Source organism: Aquila chrysaetos, chromosome Z (assembly GCF_900496995.4).
Source record: "Aquila chrysaetos chrysaetos chromosome Z, bAquChr1.4, whole genome shotgun sequence".
Lineage (NCBI taxonomy): Eukaryota > Metazoa > Chordata > Aves > Accipitriformes > Accipitridae > Aquila > Aquila chrysaetos.
In genome coordinates, this window is record NC_044030.1 from 29,252,567 (window position 1) to 29,271,308 (window position 18,742).

Below are 18,742 nucleotides of genomic sequence, written 5' to 3' on the forward strand. Positions count from 1 at the left end.
ATTAGTTGTGTGAGACTACTTTAAAAGCACTGATCTATTTAGTGCTTTATCAGCCACCAACACAACAGGCAGTGAGATGACAGATGCATGACCAGGAAGAACTAGTCAAATAACTGCTTAGGGCTCCTGGACCCATTAGTCCTCGGAACTGGGAGATTTGACACTTCCAGTCCACTGTTGCTAGAAAATGTGCCCATGGAGAAACAAAGCAAGACCAAACAATACTCAAAAACATGCCTTTGAAGAGTGACTTCCAACACAGAAACCAGGAGCATAAAGCAATTACTCATTCTTTTAAGATTACAACTGGCCTTTTAAACCTTTACATTTATTTGAATAAGCAACAACAGAAAGAGTAGGTCCTCCAGTCTTACTTGAAGGGAATAATTAGGCTATTTGGCAGACCAAGTTTGGAGTGTCTAGTGGTTTTTCCTATAATAGAAAGTATAATGAGGAATCACATATAAATATTAGAAACAGATATGCTACTTCCTTTACAGTTTCAGAGGGGAGTGACTTCTTGAAAAGGTCAAAGCAATTCTACACCACGAATAGGTATTTTAATCATTATTTTCACCATTGACTGATTACATCAAAATTACTTACAGTCTTATTTAAGCAGTCTGCTACAAGATTCAGAGTACTCCAAAACGTATTAGAAAGCATTTTCAACCCAACATTACACTTCTTCCTTAAAATCTACTCTATAGCAACCTTACATTTTAATTTCTGTTAACCAGCACACTTCTGCACAACAGTTTCCTGCCCCTCTACTTTGAGGTAACAGCTAGAGGTTAAATAAACAGATGATTACAGACAATCCGAATGAAACCTCTACCCTCATTAGCCTCACCTCTTCATACCATACCAGTTGTATAAGACAGAAGTCTTGCATTCTCCCTCCTCCCACTGCAACAATTTCTCCTTTGGAGTATGCAGACATACCCTAAACAGTATTTCATCGGTTTTTGATGTTTGGTTTGTCCCAGTTGGTTGATGTTGTCAGTCTTTGTGTCTCATACACACAAACAATACTTGCTATTTTGATTTCCTATGTTCCCACTGGTGCCTTCTGACTGGAATTTTCCACTGTTTTTTCTTTGCAATAAGCAGTTATACAGCTAGCTTGAGACCATCTGTAGTCAAGCAATTTGGTAAACTGATGTCTGTGGACCACAGCTAAGCTTGAATGCCTATGCCCCAAATCCAGAAAATCCAGAAGTACCCTTGCTGCTGTAAAGACCACCTCACAACTCTATGATTAGTGAAGTAAGCTCAGCAACTCAAAGAAGAGAAACCTGAGATCTGTCAAGTGATTAGTATTTCTGCATATAATCCAGAGCCTCATGCATTAAATCAGGTCTTATATAACACACTTTTGATGAAACAGGCTTCTATCTCAGCTTGCTCAGACAAAGAGGCATTCCTACTTCCCCAAGCACATTTGCATTGCTCTGCAAGGAAAGAATGATTTACATTTCAACAGCAGTAAAGCTCTAAGTTTGCTCAGCACCTGAACTGTCTGGAGTCAAAAAGAGTTAATGGTTTTAATGAGACACAGAACTGGCTACTTAAAACAGTTAAGCACAGCGCCTGGTAAAATTTATCAGGGAGCAGCCACCAAACTGCTCCCCCCTCTGCAAGAATGAAATGCACACAATTTCAGAGACAGAGAGGGAGAACAGAAGCTTCCACCCTAAGGCAAGATTAGCAATAACACTGCACACTGAATGAGGGCTGAACGACTATTAAGTGAATGAAGGCCTCCACATACACCTTGCAAAGATGCTCCAAGTAGAGAATCAACAGAGACCATTAAGACTTTCCGAGGACACACTCATATGGATATTGTGTTTTCTGCTGTGTGACATCCATCTAATCCATAGGCCAGATCAGTAAAACCAGAGTTCTGTAAGGTCCTTTCCTTATCACCCACTCCTACCTCAATCTCACGCCCTGGTACTGAGGGATACTCAAGAGCTTGTTGTGAAGGGAGATGAAGGAAATTCCACTGCAAAGCTTCCTCTGTTTAAGTTCTCAAGGTAACAGAATGCATTAAATAGTGAAAAAGGTTATTTCAAACAAATCTAATGTGTTATATGTGTACAGGTTCATATAATACTTTCTACACTCTGGCTGGGTTATAAGAACGCCCCCCCAAAGCTGCTCATGCATCACTGTTTACAGACTAGAAACTAGCTGCCCTTTCTAAACCTAGGACAGAAAAATCCAAATGCCAGGATATCCAGATAAAGAAAGTTTTTTTGAAAGTATTGGTATCTCAGCCTTGTTCTCTGGGCACATACAGAGCTCTTAAGCTACTGCAGGGAGGAACCTGGAAGACTAAAATAAGATTATTCCAGACTTACCTTAAGATACAATATACAACCGTCACCTATACTAAGAGTACTAAAAGCAATGAAAAACCCACAAACATTCAATCTGCACTTGAAATATTTCATTTGGACTTCATCATCTCACTCCTACTGATGCCAGTAACATCATCCTCGCTGAGCGTACTGATCACAAAGATTACTTAAATCCCAGTGCACATGCAAAGCCTTAAGGATGGTGTTACTGAGCAGCCAAAGTGAAGTTTCTGGAAGACCTTCACATATTTGTGAAGGTGCCTGGTTTGTATGCCTTAAACAAAAGCAACACTTTCAACTCTGAGTTCTTGTACTAGTCTTCACTAGTGCCATAACACAATTACAGTGCTGTAGGTCTGACTTTATGTTGCTATTTTTCCATGCATTTCATAGAATCATAGAATGATTTAGGTTGGAAAAGACCCTTAAAATCATCGAGTCCAACCGTAAACCTAACACCACCAAGTCCCACTAAACCATGTCTCTAAGTGCCACATGTACGTGTCTTTTAAACACCTCCAGGGATGGTGACTCAAACACCTCATTGGGCAGCCTGTTCTGATGCTTGATAACCCTTTGGGTGAAGAAATTTATCCTAATATCCAGTCTAAACTTCCCCTGGCGCAACTTGAGGTCATTTCCTCTCGTGCTGTCAGTTGTTACTTGGGAGAAGAGACTGACACCCACCTCACTACAACCTCCTTTCAGTTAGTTGTAGAGCGCAATAAGGTCTCCCCTCAGCCTCCTTTTCTCCAGGCTAAACAACCCCGGTTCCCTCAGTTGCTCCTCATAAGACTTGCTCTCCAGAGCCTTCAGCAGCTTCCCTGCTCTTCTTTGGACACACTCCAGCACGTGAGTGTCTTTCTTATAGTGAGGAGCCCAAAACTGAACACGGTATTCAAGGTGCAGTCTCACCAGTGCCGAGGACAAAGGGACAATCACTTCCCTAGTCCCGCTGGCCACACTATTTCTGATACAAGCCAGGATGCTGTTGGCCTTCTGGGCCACCTGGGCACACTGCTGGCTCGTATTCAGGCAGCTATCGACCAACACCCCCAGGTCCTTTTCTGCCAGGCAGCTTTCCAGCCACTCTTCCCCAAGCCTGTAGTGTTGTATGATGTTGTTACGACCCAAGTGAAGGATGCAGTACTTAGCCTTTTTGAATCTCATACAGTTGGCTTTGGCCCATTGATTCAGCCTGTCCAGATCCCTCTGTAGAGCCTTTGTACCCTCAAGCAGATCAACACTTGCACCCAACTTGGCGTTGTCTGCAAACTGACTGAGGGTGCACTCAATCCCCTCATCCAGATTACTGATAAAGGTATTAATCAGAACTGGTCACAATACCGAGCCCTCCAGAACACCACTTGTGATCAGCCACTAACTGTATTTAACTTCATTCACCACAACTCTTTGTGCCTGACAATCCAGAAAGTTTTTTACCCGGTAAACAGTACATTAATCAAAGCCATGAGCAGCCAGTTTCTCCAGGAGAATGCTGTGGGAAACAGTATCAAAGGCTTTACTTAAGTCCAGGTAAGCAACATCCACAGCCTTTCCCTCACCCACTGAGCAGGTCATCTTGTCATAGAAGGAGATCAGGTTAGTCAAGCAGGACCTGCCTTTCATAAACCTATGCTGACTGGACTTGATATCTTGGTTGTCCTGTACATGCCATGTGATGGCACTCAAGATGATCTGCTCCACAACCCTCCACCTCCCCAGCACCAAGGTCAGGCTGACAGGCCTGTAGTTCCCAGATCCTCTTTCTGGCCCTTCTTGTAGATGGGCATAACATTTGCTAACCTCCAGTCAACTGAGACCTCCCCAGTTAGCCAGGACTGCTGATAAATGATTGAAAGTGGCTTGGTGAGCGCTTCTGTCAGCTCCCTCTGTACACTGGTGTCCTGCTTCCAGCTGGGATAGAGTTGATTGTCTTCCTAGTAGCTGGTACAGTGCTATGTTTTGAGTTCAGTATAAGAAGAATGTTGATAACGCTGATGTTTTCAGTTGTTGCTAAATAATGTTTAGACTGAGTCGAGGATTTTTCAGCTTCTCATGCCCAGCCAGCAAGAAAGCTGGAGGGGCACAAGAAGTTGGCACAGAACACAGCCAGGGTAGCTGACCCAAACTGGCCAACAGGGTATTCCATGCCATGTGACATCACATCTAGTATATAAACTGGGGGGAGTGGGGGCAGGGGAATCGCTGCTCGGGGATTAACTGGGTGTCTATTGGCAGGTGGTGAGCAATTGCACTGTGCATCATTTGTACATTCCAATCCTTTTATTATTACTGTTATCATTTTACTAGTGTTATCATTATTAGTTTCTTCTTTCCTGTTCTATTAAACCATTCTTATCTCAACCCACAAGTTTTACTTCTTTTCCTGATTTTCTCCCCCATCCCACTGGGTGGGAGGGGAGTGAGTGAGCAGTTGCGTGGTGCTTAGTTGCTGGCTGGGGTTAAACCACAACAACTGGGGTGGATCCCACTTGGCCCCAGAGACTTTTGTATGTCTAAGTGGTGTAGCAGGTCAGTAACCATTTCCCCTTAGATTATGGGGGCTTCAGTCTTCTCCCTGTCCCTGTCTTCCAGCTCAGCAGGCTGGGTACCCTGAGGACAACTGGTCTTACTGTTAAAGACCGAGGCAAAGGAGGCGTTAAGTACCTCAGGCTTTTCCTCATCCTTTGCCACTATGTATCCCGACACATTCAATAAGGGATGGAGATTCTCCTTAGCCCTCCTTTTGTTGTGAACGCATTTATAGAAACATTTTGTACTGTCTTTTACTGCAGTAGACAGTAATTAAGTTCTAGTTGGGCTTTGGCCCTTCTAATTTTCTCCCTGCGTAACATCATGACATCTTTGTAGTCCTCCTGACTTGCCTGCCCCTTCTTCCAAAGGTCATAAACTCTTTTTTTACCCTGAGTTCCAGCCAAAGCTCTCTGTTCAGCCAAGCCAGTCTTCTTCCCTGATGGCTCATCTTTTGGCACATGGGGACAGCCTGCTCCTGCACCGTTAAGATTTCCTTCTTGAAGAATGTCCAGCCTTCCTGGACTCCTTCAGGACTGCCTCCCAAGGGACTCTGTCAACCAGGCTCCTAAACAGGCCAAAGTCTGCCCTCTGGACATCCAAGGTAGCAGTTCTGCTAACCACATTGCTTAGATCTCCAAGAATCAATATGCCTAAGACAGTCTCCAATCATCACATCACCCACAAGTCCTTCTCTGTTCACAAATAACAGGTCCAAGTGGGGCACCTTCCCTAGTTGGCTCACTCACCAGCTGTGTCAGGAAGTTATATCTTCCATACACTCCAGGAATCTCCTAGACTGTTTCCTCTCTGCTGTATTGTATTTCCAGCAGACATCTGCTAAGTTGAAGTCCCCGTGAGAACAAGGGCTAGCGATTGTGAGACTTCTCCTAGATGCTTATAGACTATTTCACCTGTCTCTTCATCCTGGCTGGGTGGTTTATAACAGACTCCCACCATGATATCTGTCTTATTGGCCTTTCCCCTGATTGTTACCCATAAACACTCGACCCCTTCATCACCATCATCAAGCTCTAGACAGTCAAAATACTCCCTAACATACACACAGGGCTACCCCACCGCCTCTCCTTCCTTGCCTATCCCTTCTGAAGAACTTAGAGCCATCCATTGCAGCACTCCAGTTGTGTAAGTCATCCCACCATGTTCCCGTGATTGCAATTACATCATAGTTTGCCAGCTGCACAGTGGCTTCCCGCTCCTCGTTTGTTGCCTATGCTGCATGCATCGGTATAGATGCATTTCAGTTGGGCTATTGATCCTGCCACCTTTTTTGGGGGAGAAGCCTTAATTCCTATGTGACTGTTCTCAGGTGCTTCTGTTGTTTCTAACACATCAACAACCCTTGTGTCTTTGCTGCCGCATGGATCTCCATCCCCTACCCCCACTGAGATGGCTAAGCTGCTGCGTGCATTAGTATAGAGACATTTCAAATGTGCTACAGTGTACTCAGCACATCATCAAGCAGATTGAAGGACCTCACTAGCACACCATCCTTCAAACACTGGCGTGCTGCCCCATGGCTTATCTCTAGGGAGCCTGGTTTTATCCCTTTCCCCCAGTCAAATGCAGTTCAAAGCTCTTTCAATGATCCCTGCTAACTCTTTGGCAAAGATCCTTTCCCCACTTTCAGAAAGGTGTACCCCATCTGTTGCCAGCAGGCCTGGTGTCGTAGGTTTTTTTTGATCATGGGTTGGTCTATACAATTCTGCTGGTGACACCAGTCATGGAGTCAGATATTGATCAGCTGGGTCTTCCTGTTTCTTCCAGCATCATTCCTTGCAACTGGAAGGATAGAGGAAAAAACTGCTTGTGCTCCTGGTCCCTTAACCAGTCATCACAAGGCCCTGAAGTCTCTTTTGAACACCCTTGAACTTACTGCAACTTTGTTGCTGCCTACATGATAAAGCAATAATGAATAACAATCCAAGGGCTGTACCAGGGTAGGAAGTTTTCTCAGAACATCTTTAACCCCATCTAGCCCTTCCACAACAAGACACAAATCCAACTCCTGTACCTAGAAAGGCATTCAAGTCTTCTATGCCTACTACAGGCAAAATTCCTGAGGAAAGAAGTCAGACAGAACCTGCCTAAGAATTAGACTTCATCCAGATGTTAAAAAACACAGATATGAGGTACCACATGCAAGAAGGTGACACTACCAACTGAACATGCAGCGACTCTGGACAAATCTGAAGGTTGTTGGTTGTTCTTTTGTTTTGGTTGTGGTTGTTTTTTGTTGGTTTTGTTTTGGGTTTTTTTAACATAGGACAGAAGGTTCCTGTTGTTCTATGGACATATTTTGATCTTGGCTAGTTTTACTCATAATTTTACTGTAATAGTCCCCAAGTCCATTTTCCTCCCCAGATGTTTGTCATGACTGGGTTGTACTTTCAGGGAAGAGCTTATATCACCATGCAATCATGCAGAACCTACCTCAACACTGCTGAAGCTGCTACTAAAATTCACAGATCCACCCCGTTCTCCCCAATTACTACTCCAAGCACAGATGGCCACAATACATGGAAAGGTTACAGTCAGCATTCAGGTACATAACAAGGAAAGCTAGTCAGAGAGGCAGGGAACACTGACTACAAGCATGTTATGCAAGTATTTAACAACTGAATACCCCACCAGTGGTATATGCGCATTGAAAGAGTGTCTCCACAATGCTTCTTAGGACATTAGATTTTGCTACTGAGCATTTCTTCTCCTGACAGAGAGCAGCAAGGAAGCAGATAAGATCCCACAGTGAGCCTATCCAGTGACATGTCTGTAAGTCTGCATAAAGCACAGTAGGTCAGGCAGACTACTGAGATGGCACTTTGATGCAGCAGCTAAAGAAACACCTTGCTATTCATGCTTCCCAGCTTTATCTTCAGCATAGGTCTGCATAGCCTACCTCATGCCTAGCATCATGAGAAAACATTCAGATGCTCTCCTTATGCACCATTTCAGTCTATGAGAAAAGACAGGGAAAAATGTTTAGAGATCACAGCCCTGATGATTTCATCAAGCCCTGGAGAATTGGTAGGAGATGTTTCAGCAGGAGGTTTTATGATACTAGACCAGTGGTCTACCAAATATCCTTGGGAAGTCTGCAAAGGACTTAACAAGTGATCTATGAAAGGCAGCTACTAGAAGTTCATAGGCAGATAACTGCATAGCATACATGACATTTCTAAAGGGGTCTTGCAAAAGCTTTTAGAGTCCATACATACATATAAGAAAATTTAAACTTGAATGCATTGAATAATCTTCCAATCACCAACTGAAAATGTCACACCTTGCCTTTCCAGAGGTCTGCAACAAGTGTGAAGCATGTGAGTTTATCTGGGAAACCAAGCATGACTCATCACCTATTGAAAAATGGCCTATGCCAAAAAGTGGAAGTAGAGAGATTTAATAAGGAAAATAGTAAGGACTCATTGTAAAATGTTGATTCAGTAGACTCATTTCAAGTTACATCACAGGCTAGTTCCTTTTTATATGCATAGCAGGTCTTTTGGGATGAAACGAAACTGAAGGGTGTGTTACAAACTCTAACGACTGCTCAGTCCATCAGACAGCACCAGGCATCACCCAGAGCAAGATTTCTTCACATTTTTCTCCATATACCCATGCTTTTGCAGTGCACTATTTGCTGAAGTCAACATAGCTCAAGGACACCAGCAAGACGTGTATGTGCAAAAGAGACTTTGCTTCTTCCATGCATATTGGGGCTGGGGAGGGCATGGTGAAGGCAAACCGTCTGGGAAAGATTTAGGGACTGCCTCAGTGATGCTGCTGGGGCTAACTTCTCAGAAGCAAGAACTGCTGGGAGTGTTACAAAACTAAATACAGTAATCTCTCTGCAGCTTGCTTCTATGGTACAGAAGCACAAGACATTTTACCATGACACGTTCCTATTTCATGTCAGAGGAGAAAATGGGAAGGGAAGGCATGTGGATTCCATGCACCACAGAGATATAAAGAGGAAGTCAAGCTGAAAACAAGACAGTTCAGCATTAGATGATTTCCAAAAGGAAAGCCAAGAGCACTCAGGAGAGCATTTCTTGAACGTGGTTAAGCAAGAAGGTCACTGTTCATAAATCAGTCTAGAAATTAACCTACTATTGATTAATTTCAAAACTGCCTAGAACTTGACCATAGTTAAGCATCCTTAATCAATGGGAACCGTAGCTAAAACATTCCACCTCCTTTTCTCAGGTGGACAACCCAAGAAGAAAGGTTCTCCCCGCCCCCGCAGTGGGACTATAAAGCTTATATGGCAACAAACAGGAAGGTAAAGCCTGTTTAAGTTCACAACATTAACATTTACTGCCATCACCACATCTGAGAAAAAACCTGCCACTTATAATCGTTAACTTATTCTCTGTCCTACTACCCCAAAGAGACTCCCAGAGGCTTTAAAGACATTCAGATAGATATTGCTGAGTGAGTATGTATGCATCTCTCCTTTCCTCTCCACTCCTCAAAGGCATGCATTGAAGGCACTGAAATATCTATAACAACTGTCCAGGAGTCCCACAAACATCACAGGCAAGAGAACAGTTTAATGCCTGTCAAACTGCCATAGCTTGTCCTGCTAAGACCAGGCTGTCCTGAACACCAGGAAACAGCATTGTTTATCTTTACACCAGTAAAGCTGAGATAGGTTGCAGATAACGCCAAGTTGGGTGCAAGTGTTGATCTGCTTGAGGGTACAAAGGCTCTACAGAGGGATCTGGACAGGCTGAATCAATGGGCCAAAGCCAACTGTATGAGATTCAAAAAGGCTAAGTACTGCATCCTTCACTTGGGTCGTAACAACATCATACAACACTACAGGCTTGGGGAAGAGTGGCTGGAAAGCTGCCTGGCAGAAAAGGACCTGGGGGTGTTGGTCGATAGCTGCCTGAATACGAGCCAGCAGTGTGCCCAGGTGGCCCAGAAGGCCAACAGCATCCTGGCTTGTATCAGAAATAGTGTGGCCAGCGGGACTAGGGAAGTGATTGTCCCTTTGTCCTCGGCACTGGTGAGACTGCACCTTGAATACCGTGTTCAGTTTTGGGCTCCTCACTATAAGAAAGACACTCACGTGCTGGAGTGTGTCCAAAGAAGAGCAGGGAAGCTGCTGAAGGCTCTGGAGAGCAAGTCTTATGAGGAGCAACTGAGGGAACCGGGGTTGTTTAGCCTGGAGAAAAGGAGGCTGAGGGGAGACCTTATTGCGCTCTACAACTAACTGAAAGGAGGTTGTAGTGAGGTGGGTGTCAGTCTCTTCTCCCAAGTAACAACTGACAGCACGAGAGGAAATGACCTCAAGTTGCGCCAGGGGAAGTTTAGACTGGATATTAGGATAAATTTCTTCACCCAAAGGGTTATCAAGCATCAGAACAGGCTGCCCAATGAGGTGTTTGAGTCACCATCCCTGGAGGTGTTTAAAAGACACGTACATGTGGCACTTAGAGACATGGTTTAGTGGGACTTGGTGGTGTTAGGTTTACGGTTGGACTCGATGATTTTAAGGGTCTTTTCCAACCTAAATCATTCTTTGATGACCTCCAACAAAACTGTAGTATGTACTACTTCTTAGAAATAAAGACAAATTCATCTCTACCTTTGGCAGGGTGTCCACAAAGACAAAAAAACTAATCATATGTGATCAGGTATCTGATGCTCCTACTTAGAAGAACAACTGAACGGTAACTGGAAGACAAACATTTTAATATTACTTAAAAGAGACTAAGTACACTGTGTTCAGTCTCCAACAATTTCCTACAAAAATAGAAACCATGCTGCAAGAGAGATATTTAAATGTTTTGACTCTGGGAAAAAGAACATTTTTACCCAATGTTTCCCCATCCTGGTAATACCAACAATTCCTAGGTTCAAAGCTTTATGCCCAGTTAATCCGCTACAGTAAAAGCTCTGTGGTTTTTTCACTCTCTGTCCTTCCATTCACTCTCTCACCTTCAACCTATCCACTACAAAACACCTGGATAGGAAAAACTCCATTTCCAATTACTGCAAACAACAAGGAAAGTTTTCCACAGGCAAGCCCAAGCATCTCTGACTCATTAGCTATTCAGGGACACCTATGCTAGCGATATCCAGAACACCTGTCACAATGATTAAAGCCAATAAAGGCTTTGTACCCCTCCAAATAAAGCACACAACAAATAATAATAAAAAAAAACCCCAAACACCTTTCTCTTTAATGCATTCTACAATATCCTTCCTATCTGCTCCCTCTAGAGCCCCTTGTAATAGCCATTTATCCTCAGGAAATCCCAAAACAGGTCCTAGGACAGGGGAGCTCTTTATCTATAGCTGAAGAAATCAGATATAAAGATGCCAGTGACATACCCAAAACTTATACACGAAGTCCATCAGAAAGAAAAAGAAATGAGAGATTGAACTCAGTTTCCCAGCTAGTTGGTGATGATCCTTCAGTCTCCATCTGACAAGCCCTAGGATCCCATGCCAAGGGGCATAAGCACAGCAGAAAAGCTCAAAAAAAAAAATAGACTTTGATGTTTCAGCTAGACTACAGAACATACAGTAGCCTTTGTTCACTGTGAAGAAACAGATGTTGTTACTATGGCATCAAAAATATGCATAACACCTACAAACAAACTGCCAAGAGCATTTTGTGAATAAATACACAACTCCCACATAGAATGTACCCTTCCAATCAAGGAATTAAAGGAAGAGTTTTCCTGCTTTTCATACTTTCCTGCCAGATGCAGGGTGGGAGGTGGGGGCAGAAAAACATACTTTTATTCTTCAGATTCTTTCTTAAAAGTCTCCTCCTGGCATTCTCTTGTTCTTTATGAACATACTGGATAGCCCTCAGACTGTTGAGGTTACTCAAATCTCATCAGTTTTGGAGTGAGGAAACAACTTACTTTACACATAATGCTCGCTTCATTGCTGATTCCCTTAAAGCTTGGTCCACCAGAAAACTATGATAAATTTAAAGGTAGTAACTACCTACAACGGCAAGTGATGGTATGCCCCTCTCAAAAGCACACTGCATATGGGGTGAAGATTAAGTATTCTGTTCCTACAGCTTCTTAAATCACTTCCCTAAAAAAAATGCATTCAGGAGAAACCAAATTTTCTACTCTTTTTGTCTTTGCTTTCGTTAGGTCTGCTTTAGAGTGGATTAAGTAGGCTAGTTAGCAATTTAATATTTGCTTTGGCTTCTGCACAATTTAAGTTCAGGATAAACCTTTGTTATTATTTCCCATTAAACACCTATCTCAAATACCTGCAATGAAAAAGCAGCAAGACTAACAATGGATAATGTTCTGGAAACTTTCCTCAGGAAGAAGGTCAAAGACCTATTTGCACACTTTCAGCTAGGGAAAAAACACTATGTAGGTAAAAGTCACTGAACTTCTCTTGGTAGCTCTTTATAAGCTACCCTGTGGCCAAAATTAGGAAAGTACACCCAGCAGCAGATAGTCCAGAACCACAACCAAAATGGAATACTTGCAGAGAAAAATGTAACAGGAATGAAACTAGCACTGGCACTGCAGTTTAACAAGCCTTTTCTGTACCTTTTACAGCAGCCTGCTCCATAAAGAAATAAAGGAGTCAACAGAATGCATTCGAGATATGAAAACTTATCTTGCTAAGTTACTTGTACATTCAAACAACCTTCATTTCCTGCAAACAGGTGTGCTGATAAGTTTGATTACCTGCCAAAGAAAGAAAAAACTCAAGCACAGTACAACATGTGACAGATACTAGCATTAGAGACATTTCTAATATCCTAAACCACACATCTTATTTCATTTAATTGCTTCTGCACAATTAGCTGTACTTGTGCAACAGCAGGGATGTTAAACCACTATTATAAAAGAGGAAAATGTATTACCACTTTTTCCAGAATGACGAGTCAAAGAAAAACACAAAAACATTGAGAATAAATAAAGACAGAAGGTACACCCTTTAAAACATGTACTTTCCCCCAGTACGTACAGACATTTATCTCCTGAAGTTCTCCTATTGGTTATCTGTTTGAGAAGACATATACCAGCATAACATGCTACCCTAGTCAATCATTTTCAGAATGTGGCTAAAGGGTACGATAAGATCACCTATCTACTACCATCACACCCTAGCCACCCACACAATTTGTACACAAGAAGACTCAACTTCTTCCTCCAGCACTACCAGGAACAAGGAATTAAAGAACATTCTGCAAGACTTCAGCAAAACTGAGGATAAAAGCTTACTTAACTGTCTTTAAAAAAAGCCACTGGAGCAGATTTCAAGGGACCCAAGTCTCTTTTGCAAAGCTTACTCAGGTTAGCCTCATTCCCTCATTTTATACTCCTTCAGAACTCATTCATGATGCAGACTGTTCTTGCAACAGGCACAAGTTAAGAAAAGGTGGTTCTGAATTTCAGTGATGTATCAGTCCAGCCTCTGGCTTCTCGCAAATGCAAAAATTTGCCTCACTCATACAGGCATTGACATTAGTCAGTACCTCAGAATCCATCATGAATGCAATAGCAAAACTGATTTCCACATACTAATATTACTGCACAAACATCTCCATGGAAGATGTGCAGGCTCTAACCTACTGTGACCGGCACACCCTGCTCCTGACTGCAGTAATTAAAAAACTACTTCCGAACTTAACAAAACAGTGAAAATTCTCCAATATTGATGGTCTTGAGACTGTGTACCCATAGCCTGACGTACCTTGACAATACAGGAGCTACACTACCACAGTTAAAGAACGCCATGTCACTCCAAAAAGGGAACAAGATATGTGACAGCATGAGCGATGCACCCAACAGTTCAGAGCATTTTTCACCCCTGGCTCTGGAGGTAAATCAGAGGATGTTTTAGCCAGGCTCATGCTTTATGCCTCCTTGTTTTCTTCCTACAGACAGAGACAGACTTGCTATCTGCCTTCAGCAGAAAGAAGGAAGTACTTTTCTTAAGGTAGAGAAATGGCATAAGCTATCAATACTAGTGCATGTATTCCTTCTCTAGGCACCTCAAGTGGCTGAGAGAAGAGCAATCTTAAGTCTTGCCTGTCTGAACAGGGACTTACACTCTCAGCAGAATTTTCACGCTGCTGCTTCTTTAGTAAAGCCAGGGTACTAAGACCTTCTGACAACCAACTGGCATCAATGTAATTTTTTTGCTACATTCTTTCAATTCTCTGCAGTTCCCCTTCTTGTTTCTGCTCTGAACCCTTAGCGTCTTGGTAACTCATTTGTTGTGCCACTCTGTCAGTATTTTTTGTTATCTACTGTCATGGCTATACATTTTAGAGAACTGATGAAAAGCAGAGACTTATGCTCTTTCCTTGCTCCTTGCCTAGAATTCCTACCTAGTGCAGAGGCAGTCACAGATGCTGAAATCTGGTAACTGTTTTAAAGCATTACATTTAGTATCCTTAAAGGCTTATGTGGTGATATGTACAGGGTTTTCTTGTGGTAGGGAGGAACAAAAGGAAGAAAAGGACCTGGTTTAAGTTTTGTTTGATTCTCAGAAAAGAGGGTAACAGTTTTACTTTCTTAGACTACTGCACAGAAGATTCTCAAGCTGCTACACTTCTTAACTGTTAAGGGCTAAGTGACTTACTCTACTGTCTTGGCCTTTTACTTTGGTACACAAGCCAGTGCTTAAGAACAATCCATACCTTATTTGTAGCAGTAGCACTGGATCCTGGAACCACAGGCACGTTGGTCACTTGCACTGATAAGTAGTTATTGTCTATGAGGGGCCAAGCACCTTCCACTTTGCATGTCTGGAAGTGATCCTTAAAAGTCCTCAGATGAGGATCACCAAACAAGCCACAAAATAGGTAAGTAGTAGGAGGAGTCTTCTCCCCTCCCCGATGTTCTCTGGCTTCTGTGTGGCTACTGTAATTGCAGGGATCATGGGTCACTTCAGGGTTAGTGGAGGATGTGGGTCCATCTTTGGAACAGTTTCTCTGGCTCATGAGATCACTGATCCCAAGCACTGCAGAATGGTAGACTAGATTTCCACGGCATGCTTTAGAATTGCGATAGGTACAGGCAGAGTATGCTCGCAGGGCCTTGCAGAACTCCAAGTCAAAGCCCTCAAGACCCGAGTTTAGATGTGAAGTTAAGGATACGAAATCGGTGGTGCACTTCTGGATTCGACAAGGTGTTTGCAGCTGGCAGTCACCTAAGCACAAAACAGATGGCAGAGAGAAATCAAGTAAACCTCTTGGATTGCAATACCCTATTCCACACTCACAGGTGCTGCAGAAAACAACCTGAAGACAACTTACAGCACTCACCCATTAGGGAAACACTATATAATGGAGAAAAAGTGTTGGGCGACAGAAAAATAGCAATACAGACCACTTCAAAGGCTGAGATGATCCATGCATGACTTAATCCGTTACTTGATATTGTCTAAATGGAAATTAAGAGCACTAACCCCTGCCAAGTATGAGCCCAGCATTTCTGTGCTTAAGTTAATCACTAGGTCAATAAGCAAGTCTCCATTTAGTCTTTCAGAGCTTTACACAAGTTAGTGAACTTTTAAACGGAATCCTGCCCCTCAGAAGGAAGTGGTAAAGGTGGCAAATGATACATGTTTACACAAAACCTGAATGAAGCAGAAATCAAAGTTTCTCTTCTAGCAAGCAGGGTGGGGGGAAGGAGGGTAAGGAAGTAGGCAGGCCATAAATTCAGTTTGCTTTATTTCCCTGGCACCGCCATAACTAAAGTTCTACCGCTCACTTTCTGCGACTAATGAGCGAGAAAACCCACAGCTGTCTGAAGTGCAAGTTGCCAGCTAAGGAATCCATATACTGCAATAGCTGTACCTCTTACAGTGTAATTCAACAATAAGACAAGGGGCTAAGAAACCCTCTCCCCATTAAAACCTGAAGTACTTATCAGATGTACGCAACAGGTATGCAGTTCAGTTTACATGAACAAACCAGTTAGATCTTATCTGGTCACCTGATTTCCGCAAAGAAAGCATAATTACCATCCCAGCAAGCAAACTGGAGTTTTACAGCCCCTCTCCTCCACAGCTTTCACTGTCATGATCTGAAATCCTTCCAGATTCTCATGGCAGTTAACAACAGTCTTCCGCAGGTAACTTTTACACAAGAACTCATGAGAAGCGGAAAAGAAACAAACAAGACTGCACGCTGCACTAAAGGAAACAGAACCACACGTTCCATAGGGGTTAAAACTAGCAGGACCCCAGTCAAAGGAGAGATAGGGTTCCCTCCCATCCAAAGAGCTGAAAACAGCCATAACATAACATGGACCTTCATAAAGAAGATGTGCAAGACTTCATGCAACAGCTGTCCAAGCACCCAAAACTATCTACAAAAAACATGCTGTGCTTATTTGTTCCTTTTATGACCTGTAACATTCAGCTGTGTGTATACTCTAATTTCAAACTGTCATAAAGCAGATTCTGAACACCACAAAAAAGCTTACAAAGATACATGAAGTGTGAAAAAAAGGGAAAATACAATACTACCAGATACCCTTTTCCCACCCCTCAAACCCCTCTTTACAACATTTCCCACTCATTTTGTATGTTCTCAAAGTAAAAAAAGGCATGGGTCCAGTCTGATTTTACAGTCTAATTAAAATGTTCCTAAACTCCTGAGACACAATGGGTGGGAAATGGACTGAATAGTAATGTAGCACTTTTTGTTTTTAAACACAGTTGTTTTCTGCAGTTCACACAGTGATGAGAGAATATCCAAACCATGAATTTATAAGGGCAACACGTTTTGCCAGTGATGGATAGCTAACGCAAATCTTCTGTCAAAAATCCCAAGACAACACAGAGTAGGAGGAAGTCTCTAACCTACAGCCAAGCGTGACCATAAATTGTATGAGTAAATAGTAAGCTTCTCACTTGACCTTTGTGCAAGCAAGATGTAGCTTTGCAAAAGAACAGAAAAAAACCCCAATCAAATTCTGTGTTTTCAGACACACAAACAAAAAAGACCTATGCCAAGTAAAATGACACATGCAACATTGGTTCAGAGCCTGACTTTCAAAGCATCAAAACTTTTCTTATATTTCCCTTCAGTTTGATTTGTGATAATATTTTAATCACGTATAAATTAGTCTAGCTGAGCAAGTCAGTCAAGCTATCAAATAGTCTAATAAATCTGTCCCTCCACACTCCTTGCAACTTTAGGAAATTTGCTTGCTGCTTTCAGTGGATTCTTGGTATAGAGAGGGGTGAATGAACTGCGATTTGACTAAAATCGGATGGCCCCGCCTACAATTTATTTCACTAAAACTATAAATATATAAAAGTGCTCAAGCTAGAGAGAAACATTTTAACAGAACTACAACTGCTCAGATCACTTCCGAGCTGAAAACACAGTCCAATTTAGTAGGCATCTGCCGTGTGCGGGGTACCTTCCACCTCCTCCCCAGTTTCCAATCCGCCAAGCAAGCGCTGGCTCTGCCTGAAGCAAAAAGACACAGCAGATCCCCCCGCCTTCAGGCAGGCCGCCGCACAGCCCGACGCTGCCCGGCTTCACTCCCACCACTTCCAGCGCTGCATCAGCCTTCCCACCCTCAGGCTCCCGCCCCGCCCCGGGCGCGACGCACACGCTGCCCGCGCGGGGGGAAGGGCACGCCCAAGCAGGCAGCGGTCGCAGCCCCGCACCGGCCCGCGCCCGCGCCGCCCGAGCCCCTAACACCCTCCCCCAGCCCCGGTGCCCGCCACGCCCTGGCCCCCCTCGGGCCCCGGCCCGCCCCGGTACCTGAGCCAAGCAGCAGCCCCAGGGCGGCAAGGAAGCCGAGGGCAGTGAACGACGGGCGACGCGGCCCGCAGCAGCGCGGCGCCTCAGCCCCGGCGGCGCAGGAAGGCGCAGCTCTCCCCATGCCCGTCCATGCAGGTGCCCGGGCTGGCGGCGGGACGGGGCCGCGGCATGAGGCGGCGGCGGGCGGGCAACCTCCTCCTCGCTGCGTTCTCCTCCTCCTCCTCCTTTTCCTTCAGCGGCGCGGCGACGAGCGGAGGCCGCCGGGCCACAGTGGGGCAGGCGGAGGGCGGCGCGGCATGACGGCAGGAGGAGACGAACACAAAGGGAAGGAGCCGGTGAGCGGGCGAAGCAGGAAGAGAATCCGAGCGGGCGGTGGAAAGCCGCAGACCCGAGCTACCCTAGGCCCCACGCCGCCGAACGCACTGCGCCCGCCCCCGGCCACACCCGCCGCGCGCAGCCCTGGCCTCCCCGTCGCCTCCCATTGGCTGTTCGGTCTGTCCGACAAGCCTCGCGACGTACCGTCGGCGCGGCCCCGCCCCCCGGGCCGGCGCTGATTCGAGCCCCCCCGCCCCCTCGCGCCTTGCGGCCTGCCCGCTGGGCGCTGCGCAAAAAGCCCCTCCGTCCCGCCGGACGGCGATCCCGCCTGCCTGCCGTCGGCCCCATTGTCACCTCACTCGGCCACGCGCGGCCAATCGCGGCGGCGTCCACGGGCGGACCCCAGCGCTCCCCGCGGCGGTGATTGGCTGTGCCGGCACACACGCAGCGGGAGGGTCCGCAGTTCCACGCGCCGCCGCCAGGGGTCCCGCGCCGCCCGTGCGCGTCCGGTCCGGCCCGGCCCGGCCGGGGGCGGGGGCGGAGGCGCCGCCGGCGCGGGGCGGGTGGTACGGCAGTCAGAGCGGCGCAGGGGTCTCCGCCAGGCAGCGGTGAAACCTCCTGTAGACGGGCCCGGCCGGGCATAAGCCATATCTGCAGCTTTTTCGTAGCAGCCAGGGGGTCCACACCGCCCGCTCGTCCTCAGACAGGGCTCCAAGCACACCGGCAGCAGAAGCGGGAAAAATAGCGAAATTAAACGGATGTGTCA

General features: G+C 45.0%; 1 protein-coding gene across 13 annotated transcripts in view; it reads right to left on the minus strand.

The window, feature by feature from the left end:
* The window catches only part of RGMB (repulsive guidance molecule BMP co-receptor b), a 35,929-nt gene extending 17,592 nt beyond the window's left edge, over nucleotides 1–18,337 (minus strand). For 11 of the 13 annotated variants that reach the window (XM_030003775.2, XM_030003769.2, XM_030003771.2 and 8 more), the window contains exons 1-2: nucleotides 17,662–18,337; nucleotides 14,575–15,086 (exon numbers count right to left, since the gene is read on the minus strand). In XM_030003775.2, coding sequence (XP_029859635.1) covers nucleotides 14,575–15,086; nucleotides 17,662–17,782 — 633 coding nt within the window. In that variant the 5' untranslated portion in view covers nucleotides 17,783–18,337. The remainder of the gene's footprint in view (nucleotides 1–14,574; nucleotides 15,087–17,661) is intronic. The other 2 variants (XM_030003773.2, XM_041121060.1) reach the window with 2 other exon arrangements.
* Nucleotides 18,338–18,742: the final 405 nt, after the last annotated feature.